The sequence below is a fragment of the Apis laboriosa genome, unplaced genomic scaffold (genome assembly GCF_014066325.1).
Source record: "Apis laboriosa isolate Shangri-la unplaced genomic scaffold, ASM1406632v1 scaffold29_cov151, whole genome shotgun sequence".
Taxonomy (NCBI): domain Eukaryota; kingdom Metazoa; phylum Arthropoda; class Insecta; order Hymenoptera; family Apidae; genus Apis; species Apis laboriosa.
The window spans coordinates 402,236-419,728 of record NW_025222728.1 but is presented as its reverse complement, the minus strand read 5'-3'; the positions used below and the strand labels follow the sequence as shown (position 1 = coordinate 419,728).

At 33.7% G+C, this 17,493-nt stretch overlaps 2 protein-coding genes across 5 annotated transcripts in view; one reads left to right on the top strand and one right to left on the bottom strand.

The window, feature by feature from the left end:
* LOC122714389 (neo-calmodulin-like) overlaps window positions 1–12,764 on the top strand; it is a 64,450-nt gene extending 51,686 nt beyond the window's left edge. For all 4 annotated transcript variants that reach the window (XM_043935682.1, XM_043935681.1, XM_043935679.1 and 1 more), the window contains 5 exons: window positions 1,766–1,799; window positions 4,033–4,134; window positions 5,296–5,431; window positions 5,528–5,676; window positions 5,851–12,764. In XM_043935682.1, the coding sequence (XP_043791617.1) occupies window positions 1,766–1,799; window positions 4,033–4,134; window positions 5,296–5,431; window positions 5,528–5,676; window positions 5,851–5,882 (453 nt within the window). In that variant the 3' untranslated portion in view covers window positions 5,883–12,764. The remainder of the gene's footprint in view (window positions 1–1,765; window positions 1,800–4,032; window positions 4,135–5,295; window positions 5,432–5,527; window positions 5,677–5,850) is intronic.
* Window positions 12,765–13,596: 832 nt separating this feature from the next.
* On the bottom strand, window positions 13,597–17,493 carry LOC122714388 (endoplasmic reticulum resident protein 44). Its single transcript, XM_043935677.1, has 6 exons — window positions 17,363–17,493; window positions 16,713–16,794; window positions 16,476–16,631; window positions 16,079–16,379; window positions 15,268–15,563; window positions 13,597–15,158 (listed from the first exon to the last, which is right to left on the bottom strand). The coding sequence occupies exons 1-6, from the start codon at window positions 17,417–17,419 to the stop codon at window positions 14,815–14,817; spliced, it is 1,236 nt and encodes a 411-aa protein (XP_043791612.1). The 5' UTR covers window positions 17,420–17,493; the 3' UTR covers window positions 13,597–14,814.

Genomic DNA, 17,493 nt, shown 5'->3' with positions numbered 1-17,493 from the left:
AGAGTTTTTCAGATTCTTGTCCAAGTTTTTCCACCAAAATGAAAATTTCATTTTCGACGCGTAATAAACTTCGAAAGATATTTCGAATCGGTCGGACACGTGATCGTGCATTACGCTTTCAAATCTCTCCAGATCAATTAAACGCATTACTGCGAATCATGGAAACTGTTCCATACTTGGAACGATAATCGTAACCGGATCGTTACATATTCAGCAAAGATCTTCATGCAAGCAAAAAAGTTTCTCAACCAAGCTCAGTCGATCTGATCTTTCTCTCAGCTTCATTCATCCGCTATATCCTCCCACGCCACGATGATTATACGTCGCATCGAAATATCCAAAGCAAAGTTGCGACAGTTTATTATTAATAATAATGTAAGGAAGCCTCTTCTTTCTCGTAGTCATCCGTTTCTCTCCTAATATATTTTATATATATATATATATATATATATATAATATTTAGATTTTTTTTTTTATATTGAAATTAATTAAAAATGAATTTATTAATAAAATAAATAAATAAAAAATAATTAAATATATGAAATAAATAATAAATCAATTTATTGGTATTATTTGTGGAATTAAATTTCATTAGAAGTAATTTTAAATACTATATTTGATTTAAAAGATCAACTCTTAAATTTCAGACATCTAATGAAATTTTAAAAAATAATTTTTAGAAAAATTTATTTTAGTTTGACAAACTAATGTTATTATTATTAACTAATTTTTTATATTTGTTTATTAATTCAATTTAAGAAAAAATTGAATGAAGTTGATTCAATTATAATTGGTATAAATCTATGATTTATTCCACAAATTTCTGAACATTGTCCAAAAAAAATTCCTGGTCGTTTTCTAATTAAATTTAATTGATTAATACGTCCTGGAACTGCATATATAATATAAATTATATTATATATATATAGCACCGAAAGAGGTCTCTCCTTTTCGGAACGTAACGGTGCAACAAGAAACAAGGCGCGTGCAACGTTTCCTCCCAGACAGATATTGCCCGATACGCCAGATGCACGTCTCTCTTGTGAGATGTATTTGGGTCATATACGATCCTCCTCCATTTGTTCTAGAATAAACGTGGAAACCAAGCCGACCTGTGTTTCCTCTAATCGCGTTAACGACACGCGTTCCGTTAATCCCTTGTCTATTAATACTGATTTAACAATGTCGCGTGCAGATAAGCCGACCGTATTGGTATTACCGTAGTTGAAGGTATTATTAATCGAATTATGAGTATTCGTGATCCAGCCCTGATCCTAATTCTGAGAACGAATTTGGATTAATCGAGGGCTTCGAGAGAAAGATTGTCGAGATGATTGTAATTATTGTGATTTGTAAAACGCGCGTGGAGAGAGCTATAATTTTCTGGACAATTGAATCGTGGATGGTTTTGTAAAGAATGATGCAAGATATTCGAAAGGAAAGTAGAAGATAGGATAAAAAACACGGGTAAAAGAAGTTGCAGTTTTAATCGATCGCAATTTCTATCGAAACTTTAGTTTTCATTATATAGCGTAGCTCTTCCCTGCATCAGATCTCTCGATTCGTAATCTGTTCGTTTCTTGAATAATTTCGTTTTCATCTATCGTGTCGAGAAAAAAAATTGATCAACCGACGAGGCTATTGAAAGAAAATTGTCTATATGCATTAAATTCGTAACGATTTAATTAAAATTAAACGTTAACGTAATTCTTTCTAATCTTACTTTAAATATATATATATGTATATATTTTTTTTCTTCTTTCAGTCTGAATATGGACTCACGGAGGATCAAGTGGCCGGTAAGTGGATTTTAAAAACAAAATTTACCATTTATGATTTACCTCTTTGGCGTGGTAAAGTGATTTCTCTGCTCTTTTTTGAATGTCGAAAAAACGAAACGCATTTTTCATTCTCTTGGCATCACGCGGTTGTAAAACATTTCCACCGAGAATCCAAGTGTCCGTGAACGTGTTAATGCTAATGAAGAGAGTTTTTCGCGGACACGTTATATTTCGGATATTTTGCAAATTGAAGGAACCGTACAACGGTTTTCGTACATCTTTAACGAAGCGTCGTTAATTTATTCCATCTTTTGCCAATGAAAATACGGTTTGATATTCCATTAAGAACGATCGATCGATCGGAAGAAAATCGATAGAAAATAGATGTGCAGGATATTGAGGAAACAAATGGAATATGAACTTGGATATTCCATTGCTTCCAAGATAAAGTATGATCGCTTAAAGATAGAAAATTCTTTTCGAGATGTAGATATTTTTCCATTATGACGGGATTCCGTAGCAATGTTTGAAAACGTTAAATAAATTCCATCGACGAATGTTTTAAAGACGAATCGAAGAAATACAGTTTCTCGTGTATTTTAAAATTCAATTCAATGATCCTTTTAATATTTCCAATCGTTATCCAATAGTATTGTTAGAATATTTAAAAGAATATTTAAAAGAATATTTAAGAATAAATTAGTGGAGAAATTTTATTTCGACGTTGCAATATGCGCACGAAACAAGGTTGGATCGATTTCTCTTTTATAAATTTTTTTTCACAATTTCTCCATGCGAGAAATTACGGATTTTTACCAGAGAAAGAGAAATTGCCGCTCGATATATGCACACGATACTAATGCATACGTCCGGTGTTTACCCGATGATAAACGCAAGGCGAATGCAGCGAACGATAAGATCAAACGGAAACGCCTAGAAAGCCTCGCTACCCATTCCAATCGAATCTTAGTTAATTCTTCGTTTTCATATTCGTATTATTACATAATGTCAAATTCTTTATTCGTTTCTCGTATCCCTCGTTTCATTCTTCGCATCCCCATTTCTTCCCTTAATTCCAAGGGGCAAGAATACGATCGATATTTAATCCCTTTGCGAGGGATGAGACATTCCACGATCGAAATATTCCACTACGCAAATAGTTGGTGAGACGAGACGTGTTCTACCTGCGATACGACGCAGGTCTAAACGATGAGATATCGTTAACGTTTATTGCGACGTTTATTGTTCGTGCGGGGGATCAAGAACACGAGGGTATATTTTCATCCATTCTCGGCCGGGATTGCGATACATTTGTCGTTCGCCTCCGATTTCCCAACTTCCTGTGGCGAGCGAACTTCGATTCCAACGACCTTCGTTGTCAGAGGAATAAAAAGGAGAAAAAAAAGGGAAAAGCTTTTGACGAATGAATGCGGGAAGGAAAGGAGGAGACGGTAAATAGAGGGGAGAGGGAGAGGATAAAAGGTAGAAATCGCAACAATGGCAATGGAAGTATTGTCCCCTGTGGATGCTCTGACGGATCAAACGGGACTATTTTAATGAACGCATGCTCTCTCTGCCTCGTTCTTCCTCCCTCTCTCTCTCCCTCTCTCTCTCTCTTTCTCTCTCTCTCTCGTAAACTATTCATCCCGTTTGTCGTCCGCGAATTTTTTACCGGCACGATGCTGCTCGTTGGACGTTGTGAAAATTTATAACGGCGCATCTCTCTAGCCGGCGAGCTAGCTCTCCTTTCGTCGTGGCTGGCCACTTGCCCGAAACTCTCGCGCGATCTCCTCTAGTTTTGCGCGACTTGTAACGCGTGACCGAAACACGTACACACACACACGCGCGCGCGCGCGTGCGTGGACCACGATGATTAATCAGAATCATCTAAATCCGCGAATTCTCGACAACAAGATGCGGGTAAAAGCACTTTTGTGTCGCGTGCATCCCCGATTTTATTCGCCAAATTTTCGCTTCTCTCGAGTTTTTCTTATTCTTTATTATATATGTTTATATTATTATATATGTATTCTTATTTCTGTATTATATATGTATTCTTTATTATATATATATATGTATATATATATCCCTGCGGTTGGACGACCGTTCGAAATTGAATTCGAAGACGAAGAACTTGTTCGAGAAGAGTTCGAAAGTGTAAATTCGTTTCGATTTTTTAATTGAGAAACGTTAAAAAGGATACTATCGTCTCGATTTATAATCAACGAGGGAAATTTATCTATTCTTTCAGAATTCAAGGAGGCGTTCATGCTGTTCGACAAGGACGAGGACGGCACCATCACGATGGCGGAGCTCGGCGTGGTGATGCGATCTTTGGGGCAAAGGCCGTCCGGTAAGCGAACACGTTGGAGAATAAGTTTTGGAAAAGTGAGTGTATTATTCGTGTATCGGCCGCGTGTCGTCCACGTGTGCACGAAGGCGGACACGATCTGGCCGGAAGCCACGAAACTGACGAAAGTGTGCCCGCTTGCGGCCAAAAGATATAACGGTAATCTAAACCGCCAACCAAACACCGTATTGTCTAATAACTACTAGCGCATGATCCTTGGTGAAATTCTATATCGAATTAACGATCGTTTTATTTTGACAAACGCGAGCCGCAAAAGAGGCGAGAATGAGTGTAAGCGAAACTTTGTTCTGTTTCGTTTACACGATAGATTGGCAACATTGAAAAAGGAACGAGATTAAATGTTTCGATCATCTCTCGTGGATTTGGATTAGATCGATGGACTTCTAGTGGCTCCTTGGCCTCGAAAACAATTGTAAATCCTTTTTAAATTTAAATTTGAACAAAGTATTATTACTTTTTTAGGGAGATTGGAAGAAACAGTTCGATATTTTTGTTATTTCGTTTATCAACAAAATTTTCCATTATTTATAGAACTCGCTTTGAATCCTCCCGCTGTTTGTGAGAATGTGTGAAAATAATTACGATATTTGATGAAAATTTGTAATCAAAATTGTTACTACTTTTCAAGCAGCGTGGAAAATTTTATTTTATTCTTTCGCTACGGAACGATAGAGCTTAACGTTGATATCGCAAACACGATTCTTAAACGGGTTGTACGATGCAGACACGAAAAGTTTGAAGTTTGAAACGCAAACTTCGCGAAAACTCTTCTTGCTAAATTAATATCCCAGTTTGAAGGTTTTCTAAGACGACGACGAGAGTTAAGCGGTAGAAAACTAGGCTGTGACAAGAGCTTAGGGAAAATTACCTTTCCTCCGATCCCGGGCTAGAAACTGTGATGGTTAGGCGCACGTGCAAACGTTGGTAATTAACTGCACGTCGAGTTCTTCTGTACCCGCTCCTCGACACGTCTGCAAGGGAAATTAATCGTGTTGCGTGAAACGACGATGAACAACCGTGCATTACACGTTGAGATCACAAAGGGGCGGCGAATTTTTCTCGAACGAGACGAAAATAATAAAATCTGAGAAAGAAAGAAAAAAAAAAAAAATCTCACATTTGACCGATCTTTTTCAATTTTAGAAACGGAATTGCGAGATATGGTGAACGAGGTGGATCAGGATGGGAACGGTACCATCGAGTTCAATGAGTTCTTGCAAATGATGTCGAAAAAGATGAAAGGCGCCGATGGAGAGGACGAGTTGCGCGAGGCGTTCAGGTATTGTTGAAATTTAGAAATAGATTGAAATTTAGAATAGATTCGAATTATTCCCGTAAACGTCGACGAAACGGGGCCGAAACATTCGTTTCTCAGAGTGTTCGACAAGAACAAGGACGGCCTGATCTCGTCGAAGGAGTTGCGACACGTGATGACGAACCTTGGGGAGAAATTGTCGGAGGAGGAGGTGGACGATATGATCAAGGAGGCGGATTTGGATGGCGATGGAATGGTGAATTATGAGGGTAATGACATAAAATGTAGAAATAATGATCGTTTAATTTATTTCTCGCGAACAATTTTACATTGTATTATTTATCGAGGGACAACAACATTTCATTTCGTAATTGATCTAACGACGCGTTATTTAAAATTTACCCATCATTTTTCTCGCTCGCATCGCTACGATATTTCCACAGAATTCGTGACAATCCTGACGTCGAAGAATTAGTTCAGTGGCCACGGGTCGAACTAGAAGCTATCCAGCTGCCGGAAGTCTTCGTCGAAGAACAGAAATCAAACCCAAATCGTCAAGTTCCTCCCCAAATATCGTAGCAAGATGGGAACCCCCTTCCCTCGAACCCCACCATCGAGAAACATTGATGAAAAAAATAGAAAAAGCGAAAGTAAGAGGGTGGAAAATGTAGGAAATCTTGGAAAACCTTGGAAAAGTCGAAGAAAATAAAAGAACCGCCAAGAGGATCGATCGTTCGACGGATTTATGACTCGCGTAAGGGTAAGTGGTTATCGAAAGACTGGTATCTGGGATCGTGTCTCCGAGCGGTGGGGTGACGGGTGACGGGATGCTAGGTTAAGTTGAAAAAAAGAGAAAGATAGGAAAGATAGGTGAGGGTGACTTCCGCAGTTGCACACGCATACACGCATACACACCTCGCTCCTTCGAATTAATTTTACAAGTATAAGCTAGCGAAAGAAAACGACATTATACGTGAAAACGAGTGAGGTGCTCGCTCCCGAAACAATCAACTGAGCTTCGTTTTAGCGTTTACCTATTATCTATACTATCTATTAATGCTATACAACGTCGTTATTGAATATTGTTAGGAATCGATCCTTTATCCATCCTTCACCGATCTCATTTACACGATATTTCTGGCATGACTATCTCCCGAATCGTTCAAGCGCGGATCGCAACTGTCGATGGCCTAAAATGTAAGTAACTCTGGGTTCGCACGCGAGATGGCGTGAAAAGTACAAAACAGCGTCGAAACCGAAGTCGTTCGTTACGTTCGAAGAGGTTAAGTGCATTGTTCAAGATATTTCGCGAGGTGCGTGAATAATAATTTTGAGAAACGGATTGAAAAGTGATATTTTCGGATTATTGGGATCCACAGTGAAACGAAGAAGAGAAGCTTGTCATCACACTTTTCACACTTCTATCGATCGGTATTGTTCCTCCAATTTTTGTAGATTCGCTTTTAAACGAGACGAATCCTTCCCCCCTGGCTCGTTGTCGAGTCGAATTTCGGGTAACATTAATTGTCATTAACATTTTAGCCGCGGGACTCGACGCGAGATAGCTCTAATAACTGATCTGTCTTCAAATCTAGATGAATGTCGTTGACAAGTAGGTTAGTTCTAACCGTGATATATTCTCGTGGCAGAATCTTTAGACGCATGTTATCGCGGTTGCCGGAAAGCAAAAAGAATCAAAGCAAACGTAGCAGATTTTTCCTTAAATGTACCAACACCAATCGTAGGATTTATCGGTTTTTGTTGCCAAAAAATCTTTTGTACCGGATATCTTTCTTTCTGTTTTCTTTTTTTTTTTTTTTTTTTTCTTAACTCTCTCAGACGAAGAGCTGAGAAATCTCGTGAGTGTATCGCTCTTGTTGTTAGTCCCGATTTAGATTCACGTCCATATTCAATTCCTATACCGAAACACCGTCCACCTAAAAACCTCGACATTCGATATACCCACCCATAAAGCCAATTTTACGTATTACGTCGTGCACCTTTAGATCCTTAAGATAAGAAGCCACAGCCGTAGGTCGCGATAGAGGATAGTTAATTAGCGCATTAGGAGGAAGTACGTACACGTAACAAATAATGCATTATACACATACCTATTATATATACCTATACATGGTGTTACTACCAAAGATAATTGAAGTAACGTTATTATGGATATTCGTATATATTTAGTATATACTTATACATACATACGTACGTACATATTATTATATATACATATACACGTTAGCGACGTACGTCGGTGGTATACTGGCATTGATATTTTTATGGTTTTAAAAAAATACAACAACAAGAATAAGTATTAGTGTCAGAAAGAGAGAACGAGAGAGCGAGAGAGAGCGAGAGAACGAGAGAAAATGTGAGAATGAATGAGAGAGAGAGAGAAAATAGGAATGAAAGAGAATGAGAGAAAGAAATATTGGTTGGTTGGTCGAAGCGTGTGTACATAAAGAAACATTCAGGAGGGAGATATACGGGGAAACGGGATAAAATAATAAGAAGAGCTCTTATAAACGTATTAAAGGGGATATTCGTTTTATCCTTAAAATAAGTGTCGACGGATGGTATGCGAATATTATTATATCGTTATCGTTGGTCACACGAAGCGGTGATTTCACAGATCGTATACACGACATACACATAGAGATAGACAATAATTCTGTTTTTTAATTAAGTAATACGCGTATAGTTATATTGCGTTGTTCAATTCGATCGCTGGATAGGTAAGCTGCAAAATTTTGCGAGCATCACAATTTGAATTTAAAGATGAGATTATCTTCGAATAATTCGATTTGCTTATCTAATTGCGCGATCGTTCTTTATGAATGCCTCACGCCCCTGGCTTACGGTGAAAAATTTGATGGAAAATTAAAGAACCGCGAAATTTTCATTTCTCTTTTTTTATTTTCGTGGAAACGGATATTAGGATTATCTGATAATTCTTCGATTTGTATGAAATTGTTATTAATATTTCGATATTAAAAAATCTTAATTATATTAAATTTATATATTCGCGATCGTCCGACATCGGCGTGATGCAAAGGTACGCACAACGTAATTCAAAAAAAAAAAAAACCGCGAGCTGTGCAAGACGGATAAGAAAAAAAAAAACTATTAAACACGCAAACATAAAAAATAACAAGACGCTTCGACAGGTAAAAAACGTAAAAAGAGCTCGATAAGTCGACACAAAATAGTAATGTATAACGTCCCGAAGACAATATCTTTAACGATTTTATTAAAGGAAGATTATTCGAGATTTACCTCGAGAGGAAGGCCTACGTTTTGCCACGTGTGTACGAAAATGATAGATTGTAGAAAGATTGTCGAGGAGAAAGAGAGAGCGAGAGCGAGAGACGGAGGGAAAAGAAATATAAACAGAGGAACGAGAAGTTTTTACGATGCAGGAAATTACTAAGAAAGGTGCTGTTTATGTTGACTAATCACCTTCGATTTTTACTTTCGAATTGTATCCATTTGCTTTTATCTTATCTAAATTACGTGCACATAGTTTCTTATATATTTACTTTGCAACGCTCACTTTGTTTCCACTTGAATTTTTTCGTATTCTGTGTATATATACATATATACACATATATACATACACACACGATCGTTTTTAATTTTCTTGAAAGATCGCGACGAACGGGCGGATTCATTTGGATTTACGTGACATGCACGAAATATTTCACTGCACCCCATGAATTTTTATTTCCACTTTCCCTCCCAAAGGAAAACTTATCAATAAGAGTATCGACAAAATGCTGAACACAAGTACAAGAAAATCGTCAATATCTGTATAGTATATCTCCCCTATTTAAATATCGTCGTTGAATCACGGACCTCGATGAACGTTAAAAATCCATCGTTCGGCCACGCAAAAGGATTACTTGCAAATTTCCATCGGAAATATTTTCATTTCGCAAGGCGACATTAAACGCACATTTGTCACGCGCGCTTTTAATAGGTACCTTTCTCATTAACACGGATCATTAGCGATCGAACGAGGTCTCTGATTCCTCGCGCGTATTTTCCAAATCAATTGCCTACTTACTCCCGCTATATACATACATATACATATATATATACCTTTGGGCGAAAAAATAAATTTCCTATTTTTGCCTCCCTGAAGATGTATTAATTCTGCATTCTGCGAATAATCCGATGGAAAAGAAAAAAAAAAAAAGAAATCCAAATCAAAATCCTCAGATTGCAGCAGACTCTGCAACTCTGTATTTTTAAAATAAAATTCCTTTCTTTGCGGGAATAGCGGCAAGATATCCTGTAGAATATTACAACTCTGTTAAACCGCGTTGTCAATCCTTGTTCAACCCTGAAACGAAAAGTATTTTTGTAGAATACTCTTCGCGCCAGATTTTATCGCACGTCGAGATGCATACGTTATATTGTATTCTATATATTATATTACATTTACGTCAACGTGTACGTGCGTGTACATATTATATATCATATTGTATCATCCTATTCTGCTGGCAGATTTCATTATAGTTATTATATCTGAACGAAAAAAACGAGACGAAAAACGTTTGAATTCGTCGTCGCATATAATATGGCGTTAAATTGATTATATATACACGTATATAAACGTCCTTAAAAAAAAAAAAAAAAAAAAAAAGAGAGAGGAATACCTATACAAGTCTTCCTTTTAAAAATCTGCACTGTAAAATCGAAGTTCGAACACAACAGTTCTAGGATTTAATTATAGCTGCAAAAAAGAATTGTTTTTGTCTCCTGTGCGAAGGTGCGTATATATTACTTTCAATTAATTGAAATCGTTAAATCTGTATTTTTCGGATAGAGTTGCTCAAGTCAAGATATTTTGTGAATTTTTTAACAATCAAAGAGTCGAAACGCCTAACTAATCGCTGTGAATCTGTAGATCAGAGTTGCGACGCTCAAAGACTAACTTGACTAAATAATTAATTATTATATTATTTTAGATCTTTTTGAAAAATTGTAGGGGATTCAGTCACTCGTTTATTTCAAATTCTCTATGGTACTAAAGAACTTCGAGATAACTCAGAGATGCGAGATGTTCGAGATAGATACGCTTGCGTTATACATATTCATCATAATTATTATTATAAACTTTTGTTTCAATTAGCTGTTTGAATAGTTTCACTTGTATTGGAGATAGACAAACTGCGAACGAACGAACTTGATCACCATGATATTTTTGTAGACGTTTGACACGATTCAGCCGAAATTTACATACTCGAGTTGCATAGAAAAAGATCTTCTTGCTTTTATTTAAAACGATCGAGCAAATTTCAAATTTGCATTCCTCCTAATTCGTCATTTCACATGATCTTTATTGCCCTCTAACTTTTATATTAATTTCAATTCGAAAAATCATTTGTATATTTTCAGTATGCATTTATAAACGCAATGCCCGTAATCGAACTTGAGGAACGCGTGCTTTTTAGAGTAAAGAAGTAAAGCAAACGAGATTTCAACGAGAATTCGCGTCAAATGGATGATCACGGACCGTATATATATATATATAATAAAAAAAAAATCAGGGAAACGAAAATTATTTGATATCAAACGAGTTGATGATGATGATTCAAAGATAATCAAATAAAAAATATATATATATATATATATACTTTGCTAGATACGAGAAGGAAAGAGAGAAAGAGAGAAACGTCATTAACTTAGGTGTATAATAATTGTAAAATCGTTAAATAAATGTTACTATGTTGTATTAATCGCGAGGCCGTCTCGCCTCGTCTTGATGAAACAATACAATGAGTCACTCTGCTCGAAAGATTCAGACTTTTGTTACAAACGAGACGGGTTCTTGGATCGATTGTTTGTCATAGTATAATCAAGTATTATCTATGTTTCTCATCATGTTGGCTGACGTAAAAAGTAAGTACCTGCGCTTTATTAACGAGATCACGAATGATTTTCAAGAACGAGAAGGAGAAAATTGATCGTATGAATTATTCAATCAATAATTATTAAGAAGAAGAAGAAAAATGGAAGCGAAAGTTACCGATTGCATCGTTGAAGATTCGTTCGATTCGTTCGATTAGAGGAAGATACTTTGTTCTGAGAAAAATTTGAAAATGCACGCAAGATCGAGATTACGCTTTTTTACGTAGAGTTCGTTACGTGCCATCGTTTAAAGAGTACATATAAACATGGCCAAGGATAAATGATATCGATCAAATTGTCGAGAATTATTATTGTCAGAGTTCCGAATGATAATCATCGCATCGCGAACCCTTTGATTTCTCGAGATTTATGTTTGTACGCGTGACATTTTCGCGCGTTGATCCGAGACATCTAAAGAATTCTTTACTTTATAAAAAAAAAAAAAAAAAAGAAAAAATTTTTATTTAATAGTTCGAAGATGCAATTTTGTGAAAAAAAAGAAAGAGAGAAAAGAATCAAAATTCGAAACAATTTCTTTAGATGTCCGGATATATATATATATATATATATATACGCATTGTAATTCTTCCCTCGTACATTTACGCTATTGTTGCGCGCATGCATTTTCTTTTCAGTTCGCTTGACGTAAAAGCGATTTTTAATATAGTTATCATTGCAGCTAGGCAAATACATTATATCGTTGAAAAATGCAATCCAAATACAAAATGATGGTCAAGAATAATATTATTGTAATAAGGAAACGTCTTTCATTACTTTATTAAATGATCGCGAGTACAAGTTATAGTTAAACGAAAATATACATGTGTGTATATATCCAATTATAAAGCAAATTGAAGGGAGACCCTTTCTTGGTTCTTCGTGGGGTGCAAATGGCTAGTAAAGTAGAGGATATAATGGTACGGTGTGGAGGCGAGGATAATAAAGAATGTAACAAGAGTTGTAAGAGAGAAAAATTATCTTCGAGGTGTATTAAAGAGGAAAAAAAAGAAAAAAAAAAAAAAAATAGCGTAAAAACTAAGTCAAGCAGAGATATCGCATTGTGAATGAGAATATTTATATTTTTACTTGAGAAAATGTTATAATAATAACGTTTGTAACGTATAATTCCCAATTCCCGATAAGGAATGTTTATAACGTTATTTTTCTAGATCTATATATCTAAATACTTACTATTGTGTTATGACGAAACGTGCTTTAAAGCGTCAAGCAAGCGAGATTGTATTGTAGATGCAATACGTACATTTATCCATTATACATGTATTGCGTTTACTTTAATTATTTCACTATCTTATTCCTCTATAAGTAACGTAATATATCTAATTACAGGTGTAATAGCAATTTAACGAATTCCAAATTTTGTCGCGGGCGCTCATCTGCACATAAAATATAATCGATGTGTTTCTCGCGGTGTTCATTGCAATTTTATTACTGTAAATATTATTTACGTTTAAGTTTAAAAGTTATCTCTATCCGTACGATTAATTGAAACATTTATAATCATTAATTATTACTATTAAAACAATATTTTTATAGGAGAACATTAGCTTTCTTTGTTCTCTTTCGAGTCAAATCGGTGATTAATTTCCTTCTCGCTTTAAAAAAAAAATTGATTGATCGAAATATTTAAAAAAAAAATAATAATAATAATAAAATTGGCTAAATCGATACGTATAATAAAAAAAAAATATTATAATATATAAAACACAATATATAAAACAAACTTTTTTTCTTTCGCTGTATACCTTTTTTTCGTTTGAAAGCGATTGATACAGAATGGAAAGACGAGAACACTGTTAGTTGTTAATGATAAAACTTTATTATGCATCTTTTAACATTTCTTATTAATCTACTGTGACGATTTATTAAAATGTTCCTTTATATCTTCGTGGAAGATATTTTGTTCTCTAACTGCGGTACCTGCGATTGATGGTTCTTAATCAGATTTGCTCCACTCACGTTTCGTCGTAAAGTGGAAAAAACGGAAGTGCTGGAAATTGTGGCGAGAGTGCAGTATGTATGGTGTTAGCTGTATGAAATCATGTTACGTGTATTGTTATGTACTGTAAGATTAGAATACATCATAAAATGGTGATGGCGTGTACTGCTGGAATGTAATACATGTATCGAGTTATCCCTAAATACAGCCATTTTATAATGGATATTTATTCCATGCCCATTTTCCTTTTACCTGTAAGATATCTTAAAAGTATGTGAGAAAAAAAAAGGAATGCAATAATAAACAATAATTTGTAGATATCTGACTTAGAAATCGTTTATTAACAGAAAAGTTAATACCATCATCCATACAAATTGGCTTCTTAGGAGTATCTTAGTACTATATCATACGAAATATTATTTTTTTCTTTTTTTTTTTACTTATATTCAAATATTCGAAATATTTGAAACTTGTCGATATATATCAATTCTAAAATACTTTACCCAAGAAGCGATTCATTTTAAACGAAACAATCGATTTCAAATTTTCATTCACTCACGCTCTAATATCGAAAATCGAACGCAATCGAACGCGATCGAGTGTTCCCGCGCATTTCACTCAGCGTCCTCAACATACTCGCGATCATGTACTGCGATTTCACGTTGTGCTTAGTTTTGAAAAAAGTAATTAAAAAGTATCAAAAGGTGATCGTCTTAAGTGTAACGTTTTGTTCGATAATTGAAATTTAATGAAGAGATTAGAGAATCTTGTAATTGAGAAGCATAAAAAGACGTGGGACAAAGGTCGTATCGCAGCCATGATATCAACAGTACATTTGGTAGTGTAAAACTTAAGTTTGATTGATTATGGAACGATATATTACAACATTTTTACCTATCGTTGGGTAATTTCTTTGTATTCTTCTTTTTCTCTTTTTTAATAATATTCTATAAATCGCGTTATAAGTTGAGATATAACATCTATTATACGAATATTGACACTGGGAGATTAACATCTCTGGCGTTCATTTATAGTTCCATTAAGAATTATTACCGTTTTTAATATTCAATACGAAAAGAAAGGTAATACAAAAAGCACGTGTTATGTAAAAATAGAATAAAATCTACTTATTTCCTGTAACGAAACCCGTTCGAAGGTTTCGACTATATATATATATATATGTATATCGTGAATAATTTTTGTACAGGTTAGAGTTTAAATGTATATAACATTTGGTAGAGATCCAAACACTTTAGGTTGGAATTACATACTTTCTTTTAAATTATTAGTATGAGATTGGCCGTGAAAATTCCATTTCCATTTAAAATAGACTAAATAAGCATTTAATTTTACTACAATACTGTATAAATGATTTTAAAAATGTTATCACGTCTATAACATTGATTAATATTTTTTTTTTCAATTATACAACGAATTTGGATTTTATCATTGTAAATAACTGTGAAAACTAACAAATTGCATAACCAAAGTCATACAAATCTTATCCTGAGTTTCATTAATTCTATTATTATAGTTCATCCTTGAGTAATGTATACCTGTTTTTGCTAGGTGCTAATTTCTTAAATGTAGATTCTGGTGGAGTTGTAGGCACCTTAATTTGTCCAACAATTTCTCGTACTTCGTTACTAGGATCTGGCCCATAATGAAATTCTCTATGTAACTTTCCTGAATATAAATCTCGTAGAAAAGCTTTTAGTTTTCCTTCTACATGAATATCATTAAAGTTTGGAAACAGGTACATATGTCTAAAACTATCTATGGCAATTAGAGGCAAATCTGCTGGAGTTTTTCCTAAATGATGTAGAGGATGAGCAAATTTCATACCATCTGCAGTTAAGAAATTTACATTTTCTGAAATGTAAAATAAAATAAAATATTATATTTGTGTTATTTATATTCTTATCCTATATATTTATATTCTTATCCTGCATTCCTATTGTGTTTTATCCATTTTACTCACGTTTTTCATCAAGTAATGTCCTTGATACTACATCTTTATACATTTTAACACTCTCAACATCATCGGGAGCATGAAACAATATAAGAAAAGGTAAATCTTCCTCTGTTAATTCCTCAGCATTTTCAAATGTGATTTCTCTCACAAAAGGAACACATTTTTCTTGTGCCCAAACATTTAATTCATCAAAATTGTTCAAACTTCCATGATACGTTTCATCTTCATCATTAGAAAGTGCTTTATCAGACCGGAAGACAATTATAGGTTCTCCTGGAGGGTGCATAGCTTTACTTGCATTCCTAATTATTCCAACATTTAAGAATTAATGTCTTCCTTTGTATAAATATATATATAGTTTTATTTATATATAGTTATCAAATAAGATTGCAAAGCAAAATATTTAAAAGAAAGTACATTAAACATTGCATAATTTATGTATAACACAATAATGTAAGATAATAGTAGAAATATAATAAATAATAAAGTACATGTACATAAATATACATGTATATCTAAGATATCTTAGATGTGCATATATAAAAGAAAAAAAAGAAACATTGCATAGTTTTAACTTTGTAAATAAATACAAAGATAGCCAATGCCTATCTATATCTCATTTAATATTTTACTTACAAAAAGTGAAAATGTTCCCCAATTTCACAGTTTTGTGCTGAGCATGTGCTTGTTATAGGAAAGAATAGAATAGTTATACATAGTTACTTATACAAATGTTGAAAAGAATTTCTTTGAAAACAATAAATTGATTCATATTGATTACCTATATAATTTTATTAAATTATATTAAAATTCTTACCCAAAGCCAACATGGAATTGGCAATCATCCTTGAGATTTGTAGCAACTCTCCTAAACATTTCATATTCAGGAACATCCTTTCTATCAAAATATCCAATGATCATTCTTTTTTTATCATCTAAATTAGTTAATTCCTTTAAATCATAAAATTCCTTAATAGGATCCTCCAATTGTTTCTTTATAAATTCCTCAAAAGCTTCTACAGATCGCTGTCCTCTATATTCTCGTTTGGTTGGCTGACCATTTCTTATAACTTTTAAAGTTGGATACTTAGTGATATGAAACCTTGAAGCAATAGAAGCTGGAAAACAATTTTTTATTTATCAATACATTTTATTCACAAAATTATTTTAGTTTTATATAATTTATTTATTTATTTTTAATTATATTTACTTACATTCCCTTTCACAATCTACTTTTGCCATTACAACTTTCCCTGGTTCAGGAAATGCATTTTTTATTTTATTTGCAGCTTCTTCAAAAATAGGAGCTAACGAATTGCTAAAACGGCACCACTGTGCGTAAAAATTTATAAATACCAATTCATTTGTTGCTAGAACAACATAACGTGATATTTATGTTATTATATAATAGATAAAATTCATATTTATGCATTTTTATTAACACGACTTACCAAGCGTCATATCGATATTTTGTTGAGTAAGCGATAAAGCGCCTTCATTAGTATCGTTTGCGAAATTATGTGGCAAAAACGCCTAAAAAATAGAATATTTTATATATTTTATATATTTTATATATTTTCGCGTTGTTATTCGGTAATTGCGAAGCAATTAAATATATTGAAAAAATATGAGCGCGCGTAATATTGGAATATTTAACGCGTAATATTTAGATAAGATAATTTAAATAAGGGAGAGGTAAATTAAAAATAACAAAAATTATATTAATTGAATTAAAAATTATATTTTTATTTTCTAATAATGTCATTATTGCATTTTTTCTCTTCAATATAATGCATTTAATAATTTCAAAATTTAAATTATTAATAACATATGTATATAATTATTTAATTTTTTGAAAAGTTTGTTTAGTAAAATTTTGAGGTTATTTTATGTATATATGTATAGGTTATGCCACTTTATAAACAATAAAATTAAGTTCGCTGTCATTAAGATCATTCTAACTTTAACGGTTTTATAATAACGGGAAATGAACTTTCTAAAATTCGTAGTCAAATACGTGTCACAACATGAATAGCTGGCAATATTCAAAATTTTCTATCAGTTCTTTAATAAACGATACATTATTTTAATTAATACTCACCAATAAACAGGCAAATATAAGTACTTTGAAGTCAAAAATATCACAGAAGACCAACATGTTGTGATCTTATATTATAAATTTAATCAGGCAACACTTTTTTGAATCACCATCAGTAACCAGCTGCCTTCGCG

Excerpts from the sequence above, each read along its gene's own strand:
- LOC122714388 (XM_043935677.1), bottom strand. The coding sequence starts at position 17,419 with ATGTTGGTCTTCTGTGATATTTTTGACTTCAAAGTACTTATATTTGCC. Across the intron at positions 16,380-16,475 it reads AGTAGATTGTGAAAGGGAAT|CTTCTATTGCTTCAAGGTTT; the intron begins GTAAGTAAATAT and ends ATTGTTTTCCAG. Across the intron at positions 15,159-15,267 it reads GACATTACTTGATGAAAAAC|AAAATGTAAATTTCTTAACT; the intron begins GTGAGTAAAATG and ends TTTACATTTCAG.